Source organism: Hemiscyllium ocellatum, chromosome 7 (assembly GCF_020745735.1).
Source record: "Hemiscyllium ocellatum isolate sHemOce1 chromosome 7, sHemOce1.pat.X.cur, whole genome shotgun sequence".
NCBI classification, from domain to species: domain Eukaryota; kingdom Metazoa; phylum Chordata; class Chondrichthyes; order Orectolobiformes; family Hemiscylliidae; genus Hemiscyllium; species Hemiscyllium ocellatum.
This window is the reverse complement of record NC_083407.1, coordinates 11562932-11582688: the sequence shown is the minus strand read 5'-3', so window position 1 is coordinate 11582688 and position 19757 is coordinate 11562932. Positions and strand designations below refer to the sequence as shown.

At 42.0% G+C, this 19757-nt stretch overlaps 1 protein-coding gene across 2 annotated transcripts in view; it reads left to right on the top strand.

Annotated features, from left to right (window-relative positions):
• The window catches only part of LOC132817724 (sterol 26-hydroxylase, mitochondrial), a 59829-nt gene extending 42155 nt beyond the window's left edge, over positions 1-17674 (top strand). For both annotated transcript variants that reach the window (XM_060828265.1, XM_060828264.1), the window contains 3 exons: positions 1167-1248; positions 4009-4218; positions 12910-17674. In XM_060828265.1, the coding sequence (XP_060684248.1) occupies positions 1167-1248; positions 4009-4218; positions 12910-13026 (409 nt within the window). In that variant the 3' untranslated portion in view covers positions 13027-17674. The remainder of the gene's footprint in view (positions 1-1166; positions 1249-4008; positions 4219-12909) is intronic.
• Positions 17675-19757: the final 2083 nt, after the last annotated feature.

Here is a 19757-nt window from a genome sequence, read left to right as displayed (position 1 = left end):
CACCACCCTTTGTGTGAAAAATTTGCCCCTCTTTCTCCTTTCACCTTAAACCTATGCCCTCTAGGTTTGGTCACCTGATGAAGGAGCAGCACTCCGAAAGTTTGTGATTTCAAATTAACCTGTTGGCCTATAACCTTGTGTCATGTGACTTCTGGCTTTGTCCAGCCCAGTCCAACGCTGGCACCTCCACATCACCTTTCCCAGCAGACCCAGGTTCAAGTCCCACCTGCTTCAGTGGTGTATCATAGCATCTCTGAGCAGGTTTATTAAAGAAAATGTCAAATTCTCCAGACAGAAGTAGAAAAATAGATAAAAAGAATCAAGTATTTGCAAAGTCCTGGAAAATCTGAGTTAAACTCAGGGGAAGTTTAATTGTGGTTTGGTTTGGAGACAGTGAAGAGTTAAAAATCACACAACACCAGGTTATAGTCCAATGGGTTAAGCTCCGAAAGCTAGTGCTTCCAAATAAACCTGTTGGACTATAACCTGGTGTTGTGTGATTTTTAACTTTGTACGCCCCAGTCCAACACCGGCGTCTCCAGATCATGAAGAGAAGAGTATTTGCAGGTTAAAGAGGGGAAAGTGTGGCACAAGTCAATGCCACAGCAGAAGACTGGCCAAGATGTCTCCTGCTTTGAAGCAGAAAACATAAGACTGGCAATCTCATCACGCCTGTCTTTCTCATGGGGTCCAATTTCTCAAGACACTTATCCTAGCTCTTAGTCTCCAAAACTTTCTCCGAGGTTTAATCTCACATCTCATCCGTGTGAGGCGAATTGATTACTTCAGCAAATCTACTCCAGGCTAAATTCATTCTGGCGCTGGGCAGAATTCACTTGGTCGAAATTAATGAAGGCAAAAGTCAGGAGAGATGGGTACTGGGAATTTGATTCAGTATCACCCAAGGAGTCAAATGGGCTTTTTTGTGAAGAACAATTTTCCAAAATTGCCCTTTGCTTGAAGCTGTGTCTTTTAATCCTCCAAAATTTCATTTAAAATGGATGCTGTGGGTTAGTGGTTTTCCTTATTCCTTCATGCATCTCTATAACATTATCCTGTAGATGCCTGTTATTGGCACTTAGTCTTTCCTCTCCTTTCATCTCAAGATAAAAAATGTCCGCCTATTGACTGGAATGACGATTCACTCTGTCTTTCTTGTGATGTAGGATGTATCCAGTCGTCCCTGGCAACGCTCGACTTGCCATAGAGAAGGGAGTGGTGGCTGGAGGATATTACTTTCCTAAAAATGTTAGTATTGGTTTACACTGTGTCACCATAGTCTTACCAGACCGTGGGTTCAGTCTAATAAGAGAGAGGCAACTGGTGGTGAGGACCACCAGACCTCAGGCATAGGAGGAGGTTGTCAAAGAGAGTCCTTCACAGTAACCTCAAACCAGCAATGGGAATCGAACCCATGCTGTTGGTATCACACTACTCTGCAAACCAACAATGCAGCCAACTGCACTAAACCAATTCAGAGTGTTGGTTAGAAAAGTTACGAAAAGCTGTTGTGGTGTAATTTACTTCAAAGCTCTCCCGACCTCCCTTGTATCCAAATACTCATTCAATTCCATACCTGAGAGTTCTGCATTAGGTCTGCACTCAGTGGTTCTGGGTGCATGTGCAATCATTGGCTAAGCTCAGCTAGCCCCTGCCTTAGGGAGATGGCTGTTGCAGATCCCCCTGTTCAGAGACCAAATAATATGTTGTCTCTCTGACTAATCTCTCAGATCCTCACCTTTAGGGAGATAACTGCATAAAGAGTGGGGTCTCTCAATCACTCACTCAATCTGTACGTTGTAATCTCTCCACTCCTCGTGCTCAGGGAGGTTCTGTATGAAGACTTGTGTCTCACAAACTCTCTCGCTCAAGGAGATATCTGTATCAAGATTAATCGTCCAGATCCTCACCTTAAGAGTCATAGAGATGTACAGCATGGAAACAGACCCTTCGGTCCAACCCGTCCATGCCGACCAGATATCCCAACCCAATCTAGTCCCACCTGCCAGCACCTGGCCTATATCCCTCTAAACCCTTCCTATTCATAAACCCATTCAGATGCCTTTTAAATGTTGCAATTGCTCAAGAAGATAACTTTTCTTATTCACTCACGTCATATGGGTGTCGCTGGTTCGGTCATCATTTTTTGCCCATCCCAGAGGGTAGTTAGGAATCACCCACATTGCTGTGGGTCTGGAGTCACATGTATACCAGACCAGGTGAGGATGACAGATTTCCTTCTATAAAGGGCATTAATGAATCAGATGAGTTTCCTTTCCCCCCCCTCCCCCCCCATCAATCAGCAATGATTTCATGGTCATCATGAGACCTTTAATACAAGATTTTATATAGAATTCAAATCTCACTATCTACCTTGGATTTGAGCCCAGATCTCCGGAACAATAGTTAAGTTTCCTGAATTAATAGTGTAGTGATAATACCAATAGGCCATTGCCTCCTCCAATCTGCTGTCTCTCAATCCTTCCCTTAGGGAGTGACCTGTGCAGCATATTCTCTTAAACCCAGTTTTTTTTTGGAGAGATAGTGAACGAAGGCTTGTTTCACAGACCTTCTTGATTAAAGAGGTATCTGTACAAGACCTGGTGGGAGATATCTGTACTTTGCAATCTCTCAGACTCTCTCACTCAGGGTGACAAGTGTATGATATTTCTCATTTCTTGCTTTTGGGACTAATTGTGTGTCTAGGGCCAGATGACAGCCTCCTTTGATGAGCAATCTGTACATTGACTGATGTTTTCACATCACCTCATGTTGGGGCAGACACCCTGGATATTCTTCGATGGGCGAATGACTTTTCTACTCATTGATCCCATTCATTAAAGAAAGCAATCCTCCCATCGTATGCAAAATGATTACGATTCCAAAGTTTAAAGCATTGTAAAAAATGACAATAAAGAGCAAAGACAGTACCTTCTGTTCTAACTTTCAATGAATGAACAAATCTCTAGCACTCACTGTGGGGGTGAGTTAGCTCAGTTGGTTGGATAGTGGGTTTGCACTGTAGAGTGGTGATATTCCCATACCAGCTGAGGTTACTGTGATGGACTCAACCTCTCCCCTTACCTGAGGTGTGGTGACCCTGAAATTAAGCCACCTTGCTAATGAAAGGATAGTTCTACGATCCAGTAAAGCTATGGGAACTTTACCCTTTGCTTTTAGAATTTAATAAATTGGACTAAAGTTACAATCCTACTTATTAGTGTAAGTTGTATTAAGTATTTACAGTTTCACATCTTGTTTTTTCCATTTAATTGCATTTCTGGGTTATTAGCTGATCTATGAACACACCGAGCGGTTCGTACCCGCTGAGATGTGACTCACTGGAAAGAAACAGAGTGGTTATATCTTAATATAATGTCAAAATTAATTACAGCTGGTTATTACCAAATAGCAATAGGTAAATTCCTCAAACTGGGATGTAATTGTAACCAGCCTCAGAGAAAATCATTTTGAAATGGGCTTCAGAATCTTCCACAATCTCAGGACATCCTAAAGCACTTCACATTTTGTGAAGGTGCTGGGGTTAAGTCCCATGCCAGAGATTGATACCAGCTGACAGTCCCAGTGCACTGTTGAGGGACTGCTGCACTTTCTGAGGTCACTTCTTTTTGGATAAGGCGTCAAAACAAGGTCCCATCTGCCTTCATCCGCAGGCGTAAAAGATCACCTGGCAACTGGGAGGTTGGGAGAGGAGCAGGAGAGTGTTCCTGCCAAGTCCTTGTCTCAAACGGCATCACTTACAAGTGTACTATTATAAGGCTTTTGCTGTTGTGGGATCTTGCTGTGTACACCTTAACCACTGCGCCTCCTACAGTGCAACAGTGACCATACTTTGTGAGTGCCTTCAGACTGTCCTGTATAGGTACACTATTGGAAGTAGTGTTTGTAAATATTGTAACAGATTGAGGGGTGATGTGTCGCTACAAGTCTCGAAGGTCTTTGCCTGCTTCGTGTAAGATGCACTAACTGCTCCTCCCTCCACTGCAGACTCTCTTCCACCTGTGTCACTATGCCGTTTCTCAGGAAGACAGTGAGTTCACTGAGTCCAGGAGTTTTCAGCCAAACCGCTGGCTTCGCACAAACAAAGAGGAGAAGAACCAGCACCATCCCTTTGCCTCCATCCCCTTTGGGTTTGGTACCCGTACCTGCCTGGGCAAGAGGGTGGCAGAGCTGGAGATGTACAGTGTGATCTCACAGGTAGGTTGGAGTGAGCGAGTGCCAGGTGGGCACATCCACCACACTGACCTCAGGCTTCAATGAGAAGGTGTTCGACATGGGGTAAACCCTCCTGTTTAATTTAAAACAACAACACAGAAAAGACTTATCCCATGCCGTAATCTGTGAAAATTTAAGAGGCCAAGAACTATTTAAAGTAAAAATTAACAACCTTATTTCTTAAAGTATAACAGAAGATAATTAACTAACGACTATTTACAACTGCTTCCTCTTACCGATCTTTTACTTTCTTATCTACAATACTAGTCCGATAAAATTCCCAATTAATATTTACAAAACAAAACTTCTTATCTCAAAACCAAGTAGTTTTCAGTTTTCTCTGTATTCCTGTCTTCTTTTCTTCTTCTTGGGGATTCTGCTTCACAGGTTACTGATCGATAAAGGTACCTTTAAAAGAGCTAGTTTTGAAGTAGTCTTTACATGCTGGTGGCTTGGCAGTTCTCCTCTCAACTGTTCAATTTCCCCCGATCTTCTACCCCCCCCCCCCCCCCCCAAAGTATCAGATTGCGTCATTGGCTTTTAAGATTGTCAATATACTAAATTCAAACATGACTGGAATTTGGAATATTTCAGGGTATAATTTAAACTGATTGGCCTCATTCAAATCTGTTTTGTCATTTCCAGGCAATCAGCTACCCTAGCTTTCAACCAAGTCTTAAATTGTTCCCTTATTGAGAATACTTGGTGCTGTCAGGTAGTTCTGCTAGCTCCTAACTCTCTTAAAGGTACAGTACACCCACAACTTCAGAATATCTCCCCCATTAAGAGAAAATGAACCATCATAATGAAAAGATGGCTTCATTTTTTTCTATTTTTTAAACCCATTACCCTAACATACAGATAACTTTAATATAAGTTCACCTTAACTTCTTCTCATAAAGCTAAATATATATAAAATATTAAATAAATACCAATCTCATCCAAACTTTGCCCATTAAATTCACAATAACGCATCTGCAATTACATTCTTACGACCTGCAACAAGTATGATTTTTAAATTAAAAGTCTGTAACATAAGACTCCAATGAAATAGTCTCATATTCTTGTCTTTAAAGCGTTCTAAGAATGTAAGTGGATTGTGATCCATGTACACAACGTCTCTGTCACATTGTTAGTGACATACACATTACAATGTTGTGAGGCCAGGACCAAACTCGATAGTTCCTTTTCGATTATGGAGTATTTCCTTTGGTGGATGTTGATCATCTTCGAAAACTAACCAACTGGCAGTTCAATCCCATCCTCATCTTCCTGTAGGAGTACAGCTCCAAATCCAAAGTCACTAGCATCGATGGCGATTTTAAAAGGTTTTGAGGGGTTTGGTGTAGCTAAAACTGGTTTGGTGGTTAATATTGCTTTCAAATGGTCGAATGCCTCCTGGCATTGTTCTGTCCACCGAAACTTTGTTCTTCTTCAGTAAATCGGTTAATGGTGCCACAACACTGCTGCAGTTTGGAACAAACATCCGAAAGATTCCGAGGAGTTCCAAGAATTGTAGCACCTCTTTCTTCGAGGTTGGTCGTGGAAATTCCTTGATGACTTTTGTCTTTGCGTTCCGTGGGGTCAACCTTCCATGACCGATGTTATGTCTCAAGAACGTCACTTCTGCTTTCACGAATTCTGTTTTATTTAGGATTATCATCAGTTTTGCTTCTCGTAGTCATTCAAAGAGCTCTGCCAACTGTACCATGTGATTTTTCCAGGACTTACTAAAGATCAGTGCATTGTCCAAATAGACTGCACAGTTTGTTAACCCAGCCACAACTCTGTTCATGAGTCTTGGGAATGTGGCGGGTGCGTTCTTCATTCCAAAGGGCATCACTTTAAACTGATATAGCCCATTTGGGGTTACAAACGCAGAAATTTCTTTTGCCACCTCTGATAAAAGTACCTGCCAGTAACTACGCTTTAATCCAACTTGGTGGTGTAACTGGCTTGTGTTAGGCCGGAACCTCGGGGTTCCAGTCTTTGCGAGTTCTTTGGAAGGAGAGACCGCACCAGCTTCTTTAGTTTGGAGCAGAGCACCGTTTATTTTACAGAATCAAAACTGGCAAACTGTACAACGAATTCTACAGCATGCAATTCGTTGGAGAAGGCGTTCTAACCTGCTCAAATTCGCCCCAGTTATACCCCTCGCTGGCCAGTGTTCCCGGTCAGGTGTCCACGTCTGGCCTTCCTGTTGGCTACTCGTTCCCGGGCAAAGCGTTCCGCTCTCTGGTTGGATGGTTTGAGCTTGTCTGTCCGTTTGCCTCGGAGCGGGCAGTCCCGTAGACATTGTGGGGCCACTGGTCCCGCTTATTTAATTAGTGGTTTACCAGAAACAATAGTTCATTACCATTTAAGTGAGTAGTTTCGATGGTTCAATTGACACCTCAAATAATCCAATTAACAATGTCTACCAGTTACAAATTCCAGAGGTACAATTAACAGGCTGTCTATCAGCTAGCCTCTGATCAGATTAGGAGGCCAGCAGTTTCCAGTTCAGTGATCATGATAGTTTAACCATTTCAGGCCCGGTATTAGAAGCACTTGTTACAGTTATAGTTTTTACCCTCCCTAGATCTAGTGTGCCCACCCCACTAGTACAACTACCCCAACACTTGTCTGACTTCCTCAATACAGTCCTCCAATCTAGAAATTGGATATGAGTCCGATTTGTAACGGCATTGACCTTCCAATAATCCGCACAGATTCTTTGAGTGCCGTTGGTTTGGGAACTAAGACGATCGGTGAACTCCACTCGCTCTGGCTTGGTTCGATAATGTCCTCGTTGAGCATGGCCTCCACCTCATTCTGGATCTGTCTGGCATTGAAAGGATTAAGCCAATAGGGGTGTTGTCTTATCGGAGCAGTATTCCCTACGTCTCCTTCTTGTACAATAGCATTAGTCCTCCCCGTCTGATCCTTACATATGTTTGTATACTGCAGTGACAAGCCTTTCAACTGTGTTCTGTGCTCCTGAGACAGGTAGTTTACTAACCTATCCCACTCCTCAAGCACTTCATTTTTTAACATACTTTGAGGCACATCAAAATTCACACCATCTGGATTTGATTCCTCATTCTGCAGGGCAGTAATTAACACCTATTTATCCAGTTCTTTCTCTCCAGTATAATATGGTTCCAACATGTTTACATGACAAGTCTGATGCCTTTTCTTTCTGTGTGGCATCCTTACTACTAGATAGTTCACCTGACTTTTCTCAATTTGACAGGGACCACTAAACCTGGCTTTGAAGGGATCACCCATCATTGGTGACAGTACTATCACGTCATCTTCTCGGGAAAACACCTGAGTCTCAGAGCTTTTATCTGCCACCTGCTTCATTCTACACTGTGCCCTCTTTAGGTGCTGTTTAGCTAACTCACCTACTCAATTTAATCTCTCCCTCACCTCCAATACATAATCTAAGTATGAGATCTTCAACTTTGATCTTGTCGATTTCTCTTTAATTAATTTCAAAGGGCCTCTCACTTCATGCCCGAATATTAGCTCAAAGGGAGTGAACTGAGTAGATTCGGTTGGGGCATCTGTAATGGGAAACAATACAAATGGGATATCTTTATCCCAATGACTCGGGTAGTCCTGACAGTATGCTCTCAACATGGTCTTCAAGGTCTGATGCCACCTTTCTAAAGCTCTCTGGGATTCAGGATGATACGCACTGGATTTAAGGTGCAGTATATCTAAGCCATTCATAACATCCTTAGGCAGCCTAGCTGTAAAAGTTGACCCTTCATCCGACTGAATCTCTCTGGGTAGCCCATACCGTGTAAAGAAAGTGACTAATTCCTCTACTCCCCTTTTTGCTTTGATACTCCATCATGGAATTGCTGGTAGCAGACATAATATCCGTTATGGTTGAAAAATGTGTTGCTGGAAAAGCACAGCAGGCCAGGCAGCATCCGAGGAGCAGGAGAATCGATGTTTCGGGCATAAGCCCTTCTTCAGGAATTATCCGTTATGGTTAAAAAGTACTGGTTCCCACTTTTAGTTCTCGGGAGGGGACCTACACAATCAATCATAGCCCGTGTGAAAGATTCTTCAAATGTGGGAAATGGCAACAAAGGGACTGGTTTTATTGCTGCATGTGACTTACCCACCAGTTGATCTGTATGACACATAAGGCAAAAATTAACCGCATCCTTGTGCATTCCAGGCCAATAAAAATGTTTTTGTACCTTAGCCTGAGTCTTTCATACCCCTAGGTGACCTCCTACAGGTAGTTTATGTGCTACCCGTAACATGTCTGTATGCTACCGGCAATAAAATCTGGTGCACTTTGGCCCGTGTCTCCTCTGCATTAACCTGCCGTGGTCTCCATTTCCATCTTAGAATTCTGTCTTTCAGATAATAACCCTCTAGAATATTCTCAGCTTCCATTTTGGAATACGCACCCACATATATATCTTTTATCGTCTTATCCTTTTGCAAGTCTCCTATTCTTTCAGGACTAAACACTTCTGTCTGACCCTCTCCCTCTGCCTGTTCAGGTTTTTCCTGCACCATTACATCAAACATAGTGTCCCACTAACTGAACCTCAACTCGTTCATCTTTCTCTTTACTTTTTGCTTTGTGCTGTGACTTATGATAGAGGGGTCTCCTTACCACACAGTCTGGGAAAATACCAGGGTATTTCTAACTCCTCAGTTTCTTGGTCTTCCTTGGGTTTCTCCACAACAAGAGGTGTCACTCCCACCTCGGATCCTGCCAAATCATTCCCAAGAACAAACTGAATTCTTGGAACTGACACACTGTCAATCACTCCCACTGTAACTTTCCCAGTCTTGAGTTGGCACTCCAACCTGATCTTACACAGGGGAATGCTAAACGTTTGACCATCTATCCCACAAATTACCACAATCTCAGGTAACAGATCAGAAAGCATGCAAGTTCGCTCATCACTTACTATCAGCGACTGGTTAGATCCTGGGTATCTCTCAAAATTACAAATTCTTGCCCTTCTCTCCCTGTTCTTTCTGAGTAAACTTTACCCACAGAGGTCAATTCTTTATAGAGATGAGGTACTAACTCCATACCCAACCCCTGCCTGGGCTGTGCACTCTCCAGCAGCTTCTTGGCTCTTCTTGGGGTTTTCTTTCACTAATGCCACTGGCTTCGCTTCTTCTACCACATCTTTTCCCACAGTGCCTTTCTTTAATGACCAGCACTGTGACTTTATGTGTCCCACTTTACCACTTCACCTCCTTTCCACTCTCTTGGGCTTCTTTTTTACCCTGTGGTAAATTCTGACCAGTGCTCTCTACTCTTTGTTTTGTAGTGTAGGATCTCCCCTTCTCCAGACTTCTATCCCTCACAGGATGAAATTCTGGCTGGAAGCTTGTCTTATGCACCAACATGTACTTATCTGCTAATTCTTCTGTCCTTTTCACTTCCTGAACTTTCTGTTCCTCCACGTGAATTCTTACCATCTCTCGATGGTAATTTCCCTTAGAACTTCAAAGCTCCTACCTATTTTCAAAGCATGCACCCATCGATCAAAATGACTCTATTTAATTCTTTCAAACTCAACATAATTCTGACCTGGTTCCTTCTTTGTGTTTCTGAACCACTGTCTATATGCTTCTGGTACCAATTCATAAGCACTTAAAATAGCCTGTTTAACCTCTTCATAATCTCTTAACCCCTCATCTGACAGTGTGGCAGATACCTCACTAGCTCTGCTGACCAGTTTAGTGTGAACTAGCATTACCCATAAATCCTCAGAGCACTCCATCTGCCAAGCCAATTTTTCAAATGAAATAAAGAAGGCTTCAACATCTTTCTCATAAAAATGTGACAGTTTTGACATATTTATATATATCTCAACCTTCTCTTTTAATCTCCATCCTGTTAACTTGACTTTGCTGACTAAGTTACAATTTCTCAAGTTCAAATTCTCTTTCTCTTTATTCTCTCTCTCTCTCTTTTTCTGTCCCTTTCTAATCTCACACTTTGCTCAGCCAAGAACCTTCTCTCTCTCCTTTTACTTTCTCTCTCTCTCTCTCTCTCTCCTCTCTCTTTCTCTATCCCTTTGTTTATCTTCTAACTCTATTTTCCTCAATTGTAATTGAAGTTTTTCTACCTCTACTGCACTTGGCTGGTTCTCTGACACACCAATGTGTTTGAGTAATTCCCTTACAATGTTAGCTTTATCTTTTGTCCTGAGTTTGCTAATCCTAAAAGTATGGCATTTTTCTTTCCTTCTAAGCTTTCTTGGCAAATTTGAGAATCATCTTCAAATCCCAGAGCCTCTTTAGCAATTTTAAGAGCCGTTTCTCTCCCTTTTAATTTAATCAGCTACAAGTCGTCGAAATTAAACAAATTGCCTCACCTACGTTTTATTTAAAGATCTAGGACACTAACCTGCAAGTGTTTAAATCGGCTAGGAATGTTCGTACCCCCAAGTCTACTCAAATGTGTCTAAACTAGTTCAAATCCTGACAACGAGCCACCAATTGTTACGACATGGGGTAAACCCTTTGTTTAATTTAAACCAGCAACACAGAAAGATTTATCCCATGCTGTAATCTGTGAAAATTTGAGAGGCCAAGAACTATTTAAAGTAAAAATTAACAACTTTATTTCTCAAAGTATAACAGAGAATAATTAACTAACAACTGTTTACAACTCCTTCCTCTAACCTGCCTTTTGTCTTCCCTTCTATAATACTAGTCCATTAACCTCCCCCTGTCCCCGATTAAGATTTATAAAACAAAACTTCTTATCTCAAAACCAGGCAGCTTTGGTTCTTCTCTATATTCCTGTCTTCTTTTCTTCTCCTTGGGGATTCTGCTTCACAGGTTACAAATTTGCCAAGAAAGCTTAGAAGGAAAGAAAAATGCCATACTTTTAGAATTAGCAAACCCAGGACAAAAGTAAAGGTAACATTGTAAGGGAATTACTGATCAATAAAGGTACCTTTAAGAGAGCTATTTTTTTTAGCAGTCTTTACATGCTGGTGGTTTGGCAGTTCTCCTCTTAACTGTTCAATTTTCACTAGTCTCCTACCCCCAAAACATCGGATTGTATCATTGGCTTTTAAGATTGTCAGTATACTAAATTTAAACTCATTGGCCTAATTTGAATTTGTTTCATTATTTCCAGGCAACCCAGCTAATCTAGCTTTCGACTAAGTGTTACATTGTTACCTTATTGAGAACACTGCTGTGCTAGCTTCTAACTCTCTTCAAGATACAGTACACACCCATCTTCATAACAAAGGGGCTGCTTGTGTTGCATATTCCACTTCCTTGTTGTAAGAAGGTTGAGGGGTGAAGTGTTTAGGATGTTTAAAAGGAGTTGTTGGGATTGCTAGGAAAAAAGCTGCTTCCTCTACGGCAGGAGAGAGGATGGGATTCACAACAAGAAATGGAACCACAAAACTGGAGCTAAACTGCTCACGGAGGGAGGTCACACAAACATTAGGAGATTTGTGAAATCTCTCTCCCTGTGAAAGCTTCACGTGCTCATATAGAGATGCACACACTCACACGAATGTACAGATACACACAGATTCACACATATGCACAGTCATGCACACAATGCGCACATAGACATGCAGAGACACAAACATATGCACACAGTGCCTCACAAACACTTACACAAACATACTGGTGCATAATAGTCACAGATACACACACAACATACAGACAAACAGTCTCAGACACAAACCCAGTTTCTCACAAAGACATACAGACATATGCATAGTCTCAACCACAGACATAATAGACTCACATACACACACACACGCATAATCTCACACGTAGGCATACAGATTTGCACACAGAGTTATAGATACATGCACTCATGTTTCTGATGAAGGACTTTTTGCCTGAAATGTGATTTTCCTGCTCCTCGGATGCTGCCTGACTTGCTGTGCTTTTCCAGCACCACTCTAACCTTGACTCTAGTCTCCACCGTCTGCAGTACCCACTTTCACCTACATGCAGACTTACACACACCTACACAGTTTGTCAGAAGCGAAGCAGATGTGAGATGTTAATTCTGTTTCTGTCTCCACAGAGCTGCCAGACCTGATGAGTTTCTCCAACACTTCACATTTTCAGCATCCATAGCACTTCACTTTTTAAAGAACTATTTGCATTTCCATGGTGATATTCATGAGCTCAAAGGTCGAGTCTAATGACCAGTGAAATAGTTACATGTGTCGTCACTGCTGTAATCTAGGAAAGCCATGCAGCAAGCTCCCATTACCAACAATGTGGTAATGACCAGATTATCTTTCTTTCCCATTGATGTTGATTGAGGGATGAACATCAGTTGGTACATCAAGGAGACCTCCCCCATCTGCCTCAGGACCTTCGTGGTCTAATTAAGAGGGTAGTGGTGATGGTGGGGGCTTTGGCCTGAGTTTAACAACTCATTGAAAAGGTGGTAACTAACAATGCAGCATTCCCTCGGTACCGGCACTGAGTATGTCGGGGAAAGGTTTGAAGAGTTTGTACAAGAACTCTGCCTCAGGCTGTGGAAAGCTTAGTGGAGTAGGTTAACGCACTAAATGTCACACTGTGATTTTCAAGGGGATTCTAGTGTAGCATTCCTTTCCTTCATTGAAGCTTCGTTAGCACCTGACCTCAGTTCCTGTTCCTAACTTCCTCATTTTTTTTTCCTTCTCATCCCTACTTTAGTTAATCAAACACTTCGAAGTCAGGCCAGACCCGTCAGGGAAAGTGGTGATGGCGAAGACGAGGACTCTGCTTTGTCCTGGAAGTCCCATCAACTTGCAGTTCATCGACAGGAAGTGATGGAGCGACTGCCTGAAAGACCATGTTCCCTGTCACACTGCCCACTGTTAGGACATGGGGCTGAACCCTTCTGTTAATTAAGCCAAGCACCCAGGGAAGCTCACCTCGCCTTATAACCTGTTAAAATGTTAGTGACAGAGAACTCCCAAGTTCCACTATTTAAAGACAATAATATCAATTTATTCCTTAACTCTAAAAGTGAACACTAAACAACAACTATGCACAACTCTAAGTCCTCCTTTCTCTTAACCGCTTATTACCTGCCTCCAAATCTATAACAATATACTGTTCCAATAAAAAAAATGCATCAAAATTACACCATATTAATTTCCAAACCATACAGCGGCTGAGGTCTCCAGTGTCTTTCTTCTTTTGGCTGAGATCTCCCTGGTTCATCTTCTGTCTTTTTTACTGTGAAGATGTTTCATGTGAAAAGGTACATAGAACACAGAATGTTTCAGTACAGTGCCTTTAACCCTCGATATTGCGCCAACCTGTGAAAATAATCTGATGCCCATCTAACTGACACCATTCCATTATTATCCATATGTATGTCCAATGCTGATTTAAATGTCCTTAATGTTGGCAAATTAGAGGCAGGCCATTCCACACCCTTACTACTCTCTGAGCGAAGAAACTACCCGTGATATCTTCCTAAATCTATCACCCCTCAATTTAAAGCGATGTCCCCTCATGTTAGCTTTCACCATCCGAGGAAAAAGGCTCTCCCTGTCCACCCTATCTAACCCTCTGATTGTCTTATATGTCTCAATTAAGTGACCTCTCAACCTTCTTCTCTCTACCAAAAACAACCTCCATTCCCGCAGCCTTTCCTTGTAAGACCTCCCTTCCATACCAGGCAACATCCTAGTAAATCCTCTGAACCCTTTCCAAAGCTTCCACAACCTTCCTATAATGCGGTGACCATAACTGCATGCAATACTCCAGGTGTGGCCGCACCAGTGTCTTGTACAGCTGAAGCATGACCTCATGGCTCCAAAACTCAATTCCCCCTGCCAATAAATGCCAACACACCATGTGCCTTCTTAACAGCCCTATCAACCTGGGTGGCAACTTTCACGGATTTATGCACCTAGACACCGAGATCTCTTTGTTCATCTATACTGCCAGAAATTTTCCAATTAGCCCAGTACTCTGCATTCCTGTTATTTCTTCCGAAGTGAACTACCTCATACTTTTCTGCATTAAACTCCATTTGCCACTTCTCAGCCCAGCTCTGCATCTTATCTATGTCCTTCTGTAACCCACAACATCCTTCGGCACTATCCACAACTCTGCCTACTTACTAACCCATTCTTCCATGCCCATCTCCAGACCATTTATAAAAATGACAGTCATGGTCCCAAAACAGATCCTTGTGGCACACCACTGAGCTCCAGGATGAACATTTTCATCAACCATCACCCTCTGTCTTCTTTCAGCTAGCCAATTTCTGATCCAAACCGCTAAATCACCTTCAATCCCGAAACTCTGCATTTTGTTCAATAGCCTAACGTGTTGAACCTTATCAAACACCTTACTGAAGTGCATATACACCATATCAACCGCTTTACCTTCATCCACCTGTTTTGTCACCTCCTCGAAGAACTCAATAAGGTTAGTGAGGCATGACCTACCCTTCACAAAACCGTGTTGACTATCCCTAATCATCTTACTCCTTTCCAGATGATTATAACCTTTTCCAACACCTGACCCACAACCAAAGTAAGGCTATAATTACCAAGGTTGTCTCTACTCTCCTTAAACAAGGGAACAACATTTGCTATCCTCCAGTCTTCTGGTACTACTCCTATCAACAATGATGACATAAAGATCAAAACAGTGAGTAAAAAATGAGGTCTGCAGATGCTGGAGATCACAGCTGCAAATGTGTTGCTGGTCAAAGCACAGCAGGTTAGGCAGCATCTCAGGAATAGAGAATTCGACGTTTCGAGCATAAGCCCTTCATCAAAACCAAAGGCTCTCCAATCTCCTCCTATCACCCTCACCTTGACCTCCTTCCACCTATCACATCTCCATCGCCCCTCCCCCAAGTCCCTCCTCCCTACCTTTTATCTTAACCTGCCTGCCACCCTCTCCTCATTCCTGATGAAGGGCTTATGCCCGAAATGTCAAATTTCCTGTTCCTTGGATGCTGCCTGACCTGCTGTGCTTTAACCAGCAACGCATTTTCAATCTGAGGATAAACCCCATCCAGCCCAGGGGTCTTACGTATTTTCAGATCTTCCAAAATTACTAAAACCTCCTCTTTGTCAATCTCAATCCCATCTAATCCTGTAGCCTGTATCTCTGTATTCTCACTAACATTGCCCTGTTCCAATGTGAATAATGAGGAAAAGTATTCAATAAGCACTTCCCCTATGTCCTTAGATTCTACACGCAACTTTCCACTACTATCTTTGATTGACCTTAATCTTACTCTAGTCATTCCTTTGTTGCTGATATATCGTTGGAAGGCCTTAGGGTTTTCCTTGACCCTATCGACGAACAACTTCTCATGTCTCCTTCCTGGCTCTTCTTAACCCTCTCTTAAGATCTTTTCTGGCTAACTTATAAATCTCAAGCCCGCTAACTGAGCCTTCATGCCTCATCCTCCCGTAAGCCGCCTTCTTCCTCTTGATAAGAGCTTCAACTTCTTTAATAAACCATGACTCCCTTTCTCGACAACTACCTCCCTGCCTGATAGATACAGGGGAACCTCGATTATCCGAACAAGATGGGCGGGCACTATTTTGTTCGGATAATCAATTATTCGATTAATTGATTAAATGCCTTTTCTCTGGTGCTCGGAGTTTTAAAAGTCTGCTCCAGTTCAGGAGACTGCAGCAGTTTACAGCGAGCGAGACCCTGCCCTCATCCAACTCCGGCCCAGTCCAACACTGACCCATCCAACTCTGCCTCCTGCCCCATTCCCCCAACCCCATCCATCCCGCCCCCTCTCTGGGGCAGCCAGACTGTACACCAACAACAAGACTTCTGCAGTTGCCTTTGTGGGGTAAGTCTCCAAATAGCGCGCGCACACACACACACAGCCACACACACATTTTACTGAGGCTTTGTCAGAGGTTCTACCACTTCCCTGTACAGGACAATGTTGGAGAGGTTATCTGGGGAAGGGGGGGTTTAGGGTACACCCCTTTGTAGAACTCCAGGGAAAGTGTGGGGAGACAGAGTGGGTGGGAGGTCAGTCATTTGGAGATGGGGCGTGTTTAATCACTGTAAATAAAAGATGCGATCACTGTTGGAAACACATCTTTTATGTAATGTTTCTGTCAGGACCTCGAGATCTCCTTCAGATAATCTGATTTTCAGATAATTGGTATTTGGATAATCGAGGTTCCTCTCGATATACTGATCAAGGATCCGTAGTAGCTGTTCCTTGAATGACCTTGATATTTCAACTGTGTCCATCTGCAGTTTCCTTACTCATCCTATGTATCCTCAATCTTGCCTACTCGCATCATAATTGCCTTTCCCCTAGTTATACCTCTTTCCCTGCGATATATACCTATCCCTGCCCATTGCTGTTGTAAACAAAACCAAATTGTGGTCACTATCGCCAAAGTGCTCACCTACCTCCAAATCTAACTCCTGCTTGGGTTCATTCCCCAGTACCAATATGCCATCGTCCCCTGTTGGCCTGTCTACATACTGTACACATTGAATAAAAACTGACCCATCTAAACTACTAGAACTATAGTATTCCCAGTCAATATTGGGGAAGTTAAAGTCCACCATAACAATTACCCTGTTACTCTCAGTCCTATCGGAAATCATCTTTGCTATGCTTTCCTCTACACGTCTGGAACAATTCAAAGGCCTATAGAAAACTCCCAACAGGGTAACCTCTCTTTTCCTATTTCTAACCTCAGCCCAAACTACCTCAGCGACTGAGTCCTCAAATGTTCTCTCAGTTGCTGTAATGCTAACTTGATTAACAATGCAACCACTTTCCCCTCCCACTCCCCCTATCTTTTACTATCTTCTCTGCTGAAACATTTAAATCCCAGAATCTGCAACAACCATTCCTGTCCCTCTTCTAGCTATGTCTCTGAAATGGCCACAGCATCGAAATCCCAAGCACCAAGAGTGTTTCTCAATGACAGTCTTTCTTGATGGCCTGTTTTTTGTACCCCCAACTTTGGATTGTCTCATTGGTTTAATGTTGGTAAAACAATAAATTCAAACTCAATTGGGTTTTTGTATCCTGGGGCATAATTTAAATTGATTAGTTAAATTCGAATTGTTGTCAAAACAGCAACCAACCCAGGTATCTATTTCACAGCCAAATGTTACATATTTTCAATTATCCAGCCATTCACTCTGTCATGAGGGTGTACAGTGCTTGTCTTCAATTTCATAAAACCTCCCCAGTTAAGGAAAAGATGAACTGTCATAATGAAAAGATTGTTTCATTCTTTTCTAATTCTTAATCCCATTACAATGAAATACATAGGACATTAATCTAAGTTCATTTTAATTTCTGCACAGATATATATATATATGTATAACACTGGAATCTGTTCAATCTTATCTATTTTTATCCTTTAAATCCGCAATAACGCATCTGCTAACACATTGTTACAACCCGCAACATGTACAATTTGTAAATTAAAAGTGTGTAACATAAGACTCCAATGAAAAAGTCTCATATTCTTGTCTTTAAATCATTCCAAGAATGTAAGAGGTTTGTGATCCATGTACACAACTGTCTCTGACACATTGTTCGTCACATAAACTCAGTACCAAACTCAATTATTCCTTTTTGATGGTAGGGTATTTTCTCTGGTGGGTGTTGAGTTTCTTTGAAAAGTAGCCAATAGGAAATTCAATTCCATCATCCTCTTCCTGTAGCAGTAAAGCTCCAACTCCTATATCACTAGCATCGATTGCAACTTGGAAGTTTCAAAACATTTGGTGTTGCTAAAACTGGTGCAGTGATTAATACTGCTTTTAAATTCTCAAATGCCTCCTGCCATTGTTCTATCCACCAAAATTTTGTGTTCTATAGTAAATCTATTAGTGGTGTCACTCCGCTGTTGAAGTTTGGAACAAATGTCTGGTAGAATTCACTTAGTTCCAAATGTCAAAGCACCTCTTTCTTCGAGGATAGTTATAGAAATTCCTTGATGACCTTTGTCTTTGCATTCCTTGGGGTCAACCTTCCATGACCGATGTTATGTCCGAAGAATGTCACCTCTGCTTTTGTGAGTTCTGTTTTCTTTAAGTTTATTACCAATTTTGATTCTTTTAATCATTCAAAGAGCTCTGCCAATTGTGATCTTTTGATGTGATCTTTTCATGACTCACTAGACATCACTACATCATTCAGATAGACTGCACGGTTTGTGCAGTTCTGTGTCCCACTCTATTACAGTGAAAATACCTGATTTCTTTCACCTCCATTCCACTCTGTTGGGCTTCTTTTTTCACCTGTGGTAAACAATTACCAGTGTGCTCTACTCGTTGTATTGTATTCTCCCAATTTCTATCCCTCACCAGAAGCTAGGTTTTGCCAAATGCATCAATGCATATTCATCTACCATCTTTGCTGCTCTTCTCACTGCTTGAACTTTCTGTTCATCCACATAAATTCTAATAATATCAGGAAGTGAGTTTTTAAACTCCTCCAGCAGAATAATCTCTCTTAGAGCCTCGTAGGTCTTATCTATTTTTAAAGCCCGCACCCATTTATCAAACTGACTCTGTTTAATTCTTTTGAACTCAACATAAGTCTGACCTGGTTCCTACTTTATGTTCTGAACTGCTGTCTATACACTTCTGGTACCAATTCATAGGCACTCAAAATAGCCTGTTTAACATCTGCATAAGCTCTAGACCCCCTTATCTGACAGCATGGCAAATACCTCACTCGCTCTGCCTACCAGCTTCATCTGAACTAGCGTTACCCACAAGTGCTCTTCATCTGCCTAGCCAATTTTTCAAATGAAATAAAGAAGGCTTTGACATCTTTCTCGTCACAATGTGGCAATGTTTTAACATATTTGTACATATCATTACCTTCTCTCTTCATCTCCATCCTGTTAACTTGACCTTTCCTGACTAAATCGCAACTTCTGAAGTTCAAATTCTCTCTCCCTTTCTCTTTTCTCTCTCTTCTCCCTCTCTCTCTCTCTCTTCTCTGTTTGCTCAGATAAGAACCTTGCCTCTCTTTTTTTTCTCTCTCTCTTTCTTCTCTCTCCCCCTTTCTTCTTTCATGGCTCTTCTTTCCCTTTCTTTATCTTCTAACTCCATTTTCCGCAATTGTAATTTAAGTTTTTTAACTCTACTGCATTTGTTTGTTTCTCTGATACACCAAGTGCTTGACTAACTCCCTTATAATTTTAGCTTTACTTTTGTTCCTGGTTAGACCCCTGGTCTGTTTAAAATTTGACGATCCCTAAGCAGTCCTTGCCTTTCCAAATACATGTAAATCCTGTCCCTCAGGATCCCCTCCAACAATCTGCCCACCACTGATGTCAGGCTCACCAGTCTATAGTTCATTGACTTTGCCTTACCACCTTTTTTGAATCGTGGTACCAGAGGTGATGCAATTTGGGAGGTCAGTTGCAAGAAGCAAGTGAACAGTAAATGGCAGGGACCTGAGGACAATGATTTGCAGCAGAATTTGGGATGCAAATCCAAAGCTCCCTGAAAATGGCAAAAGAGGTAAATAAGGAATATGGCATGCTTGCCTTCTTTGGTCAGGA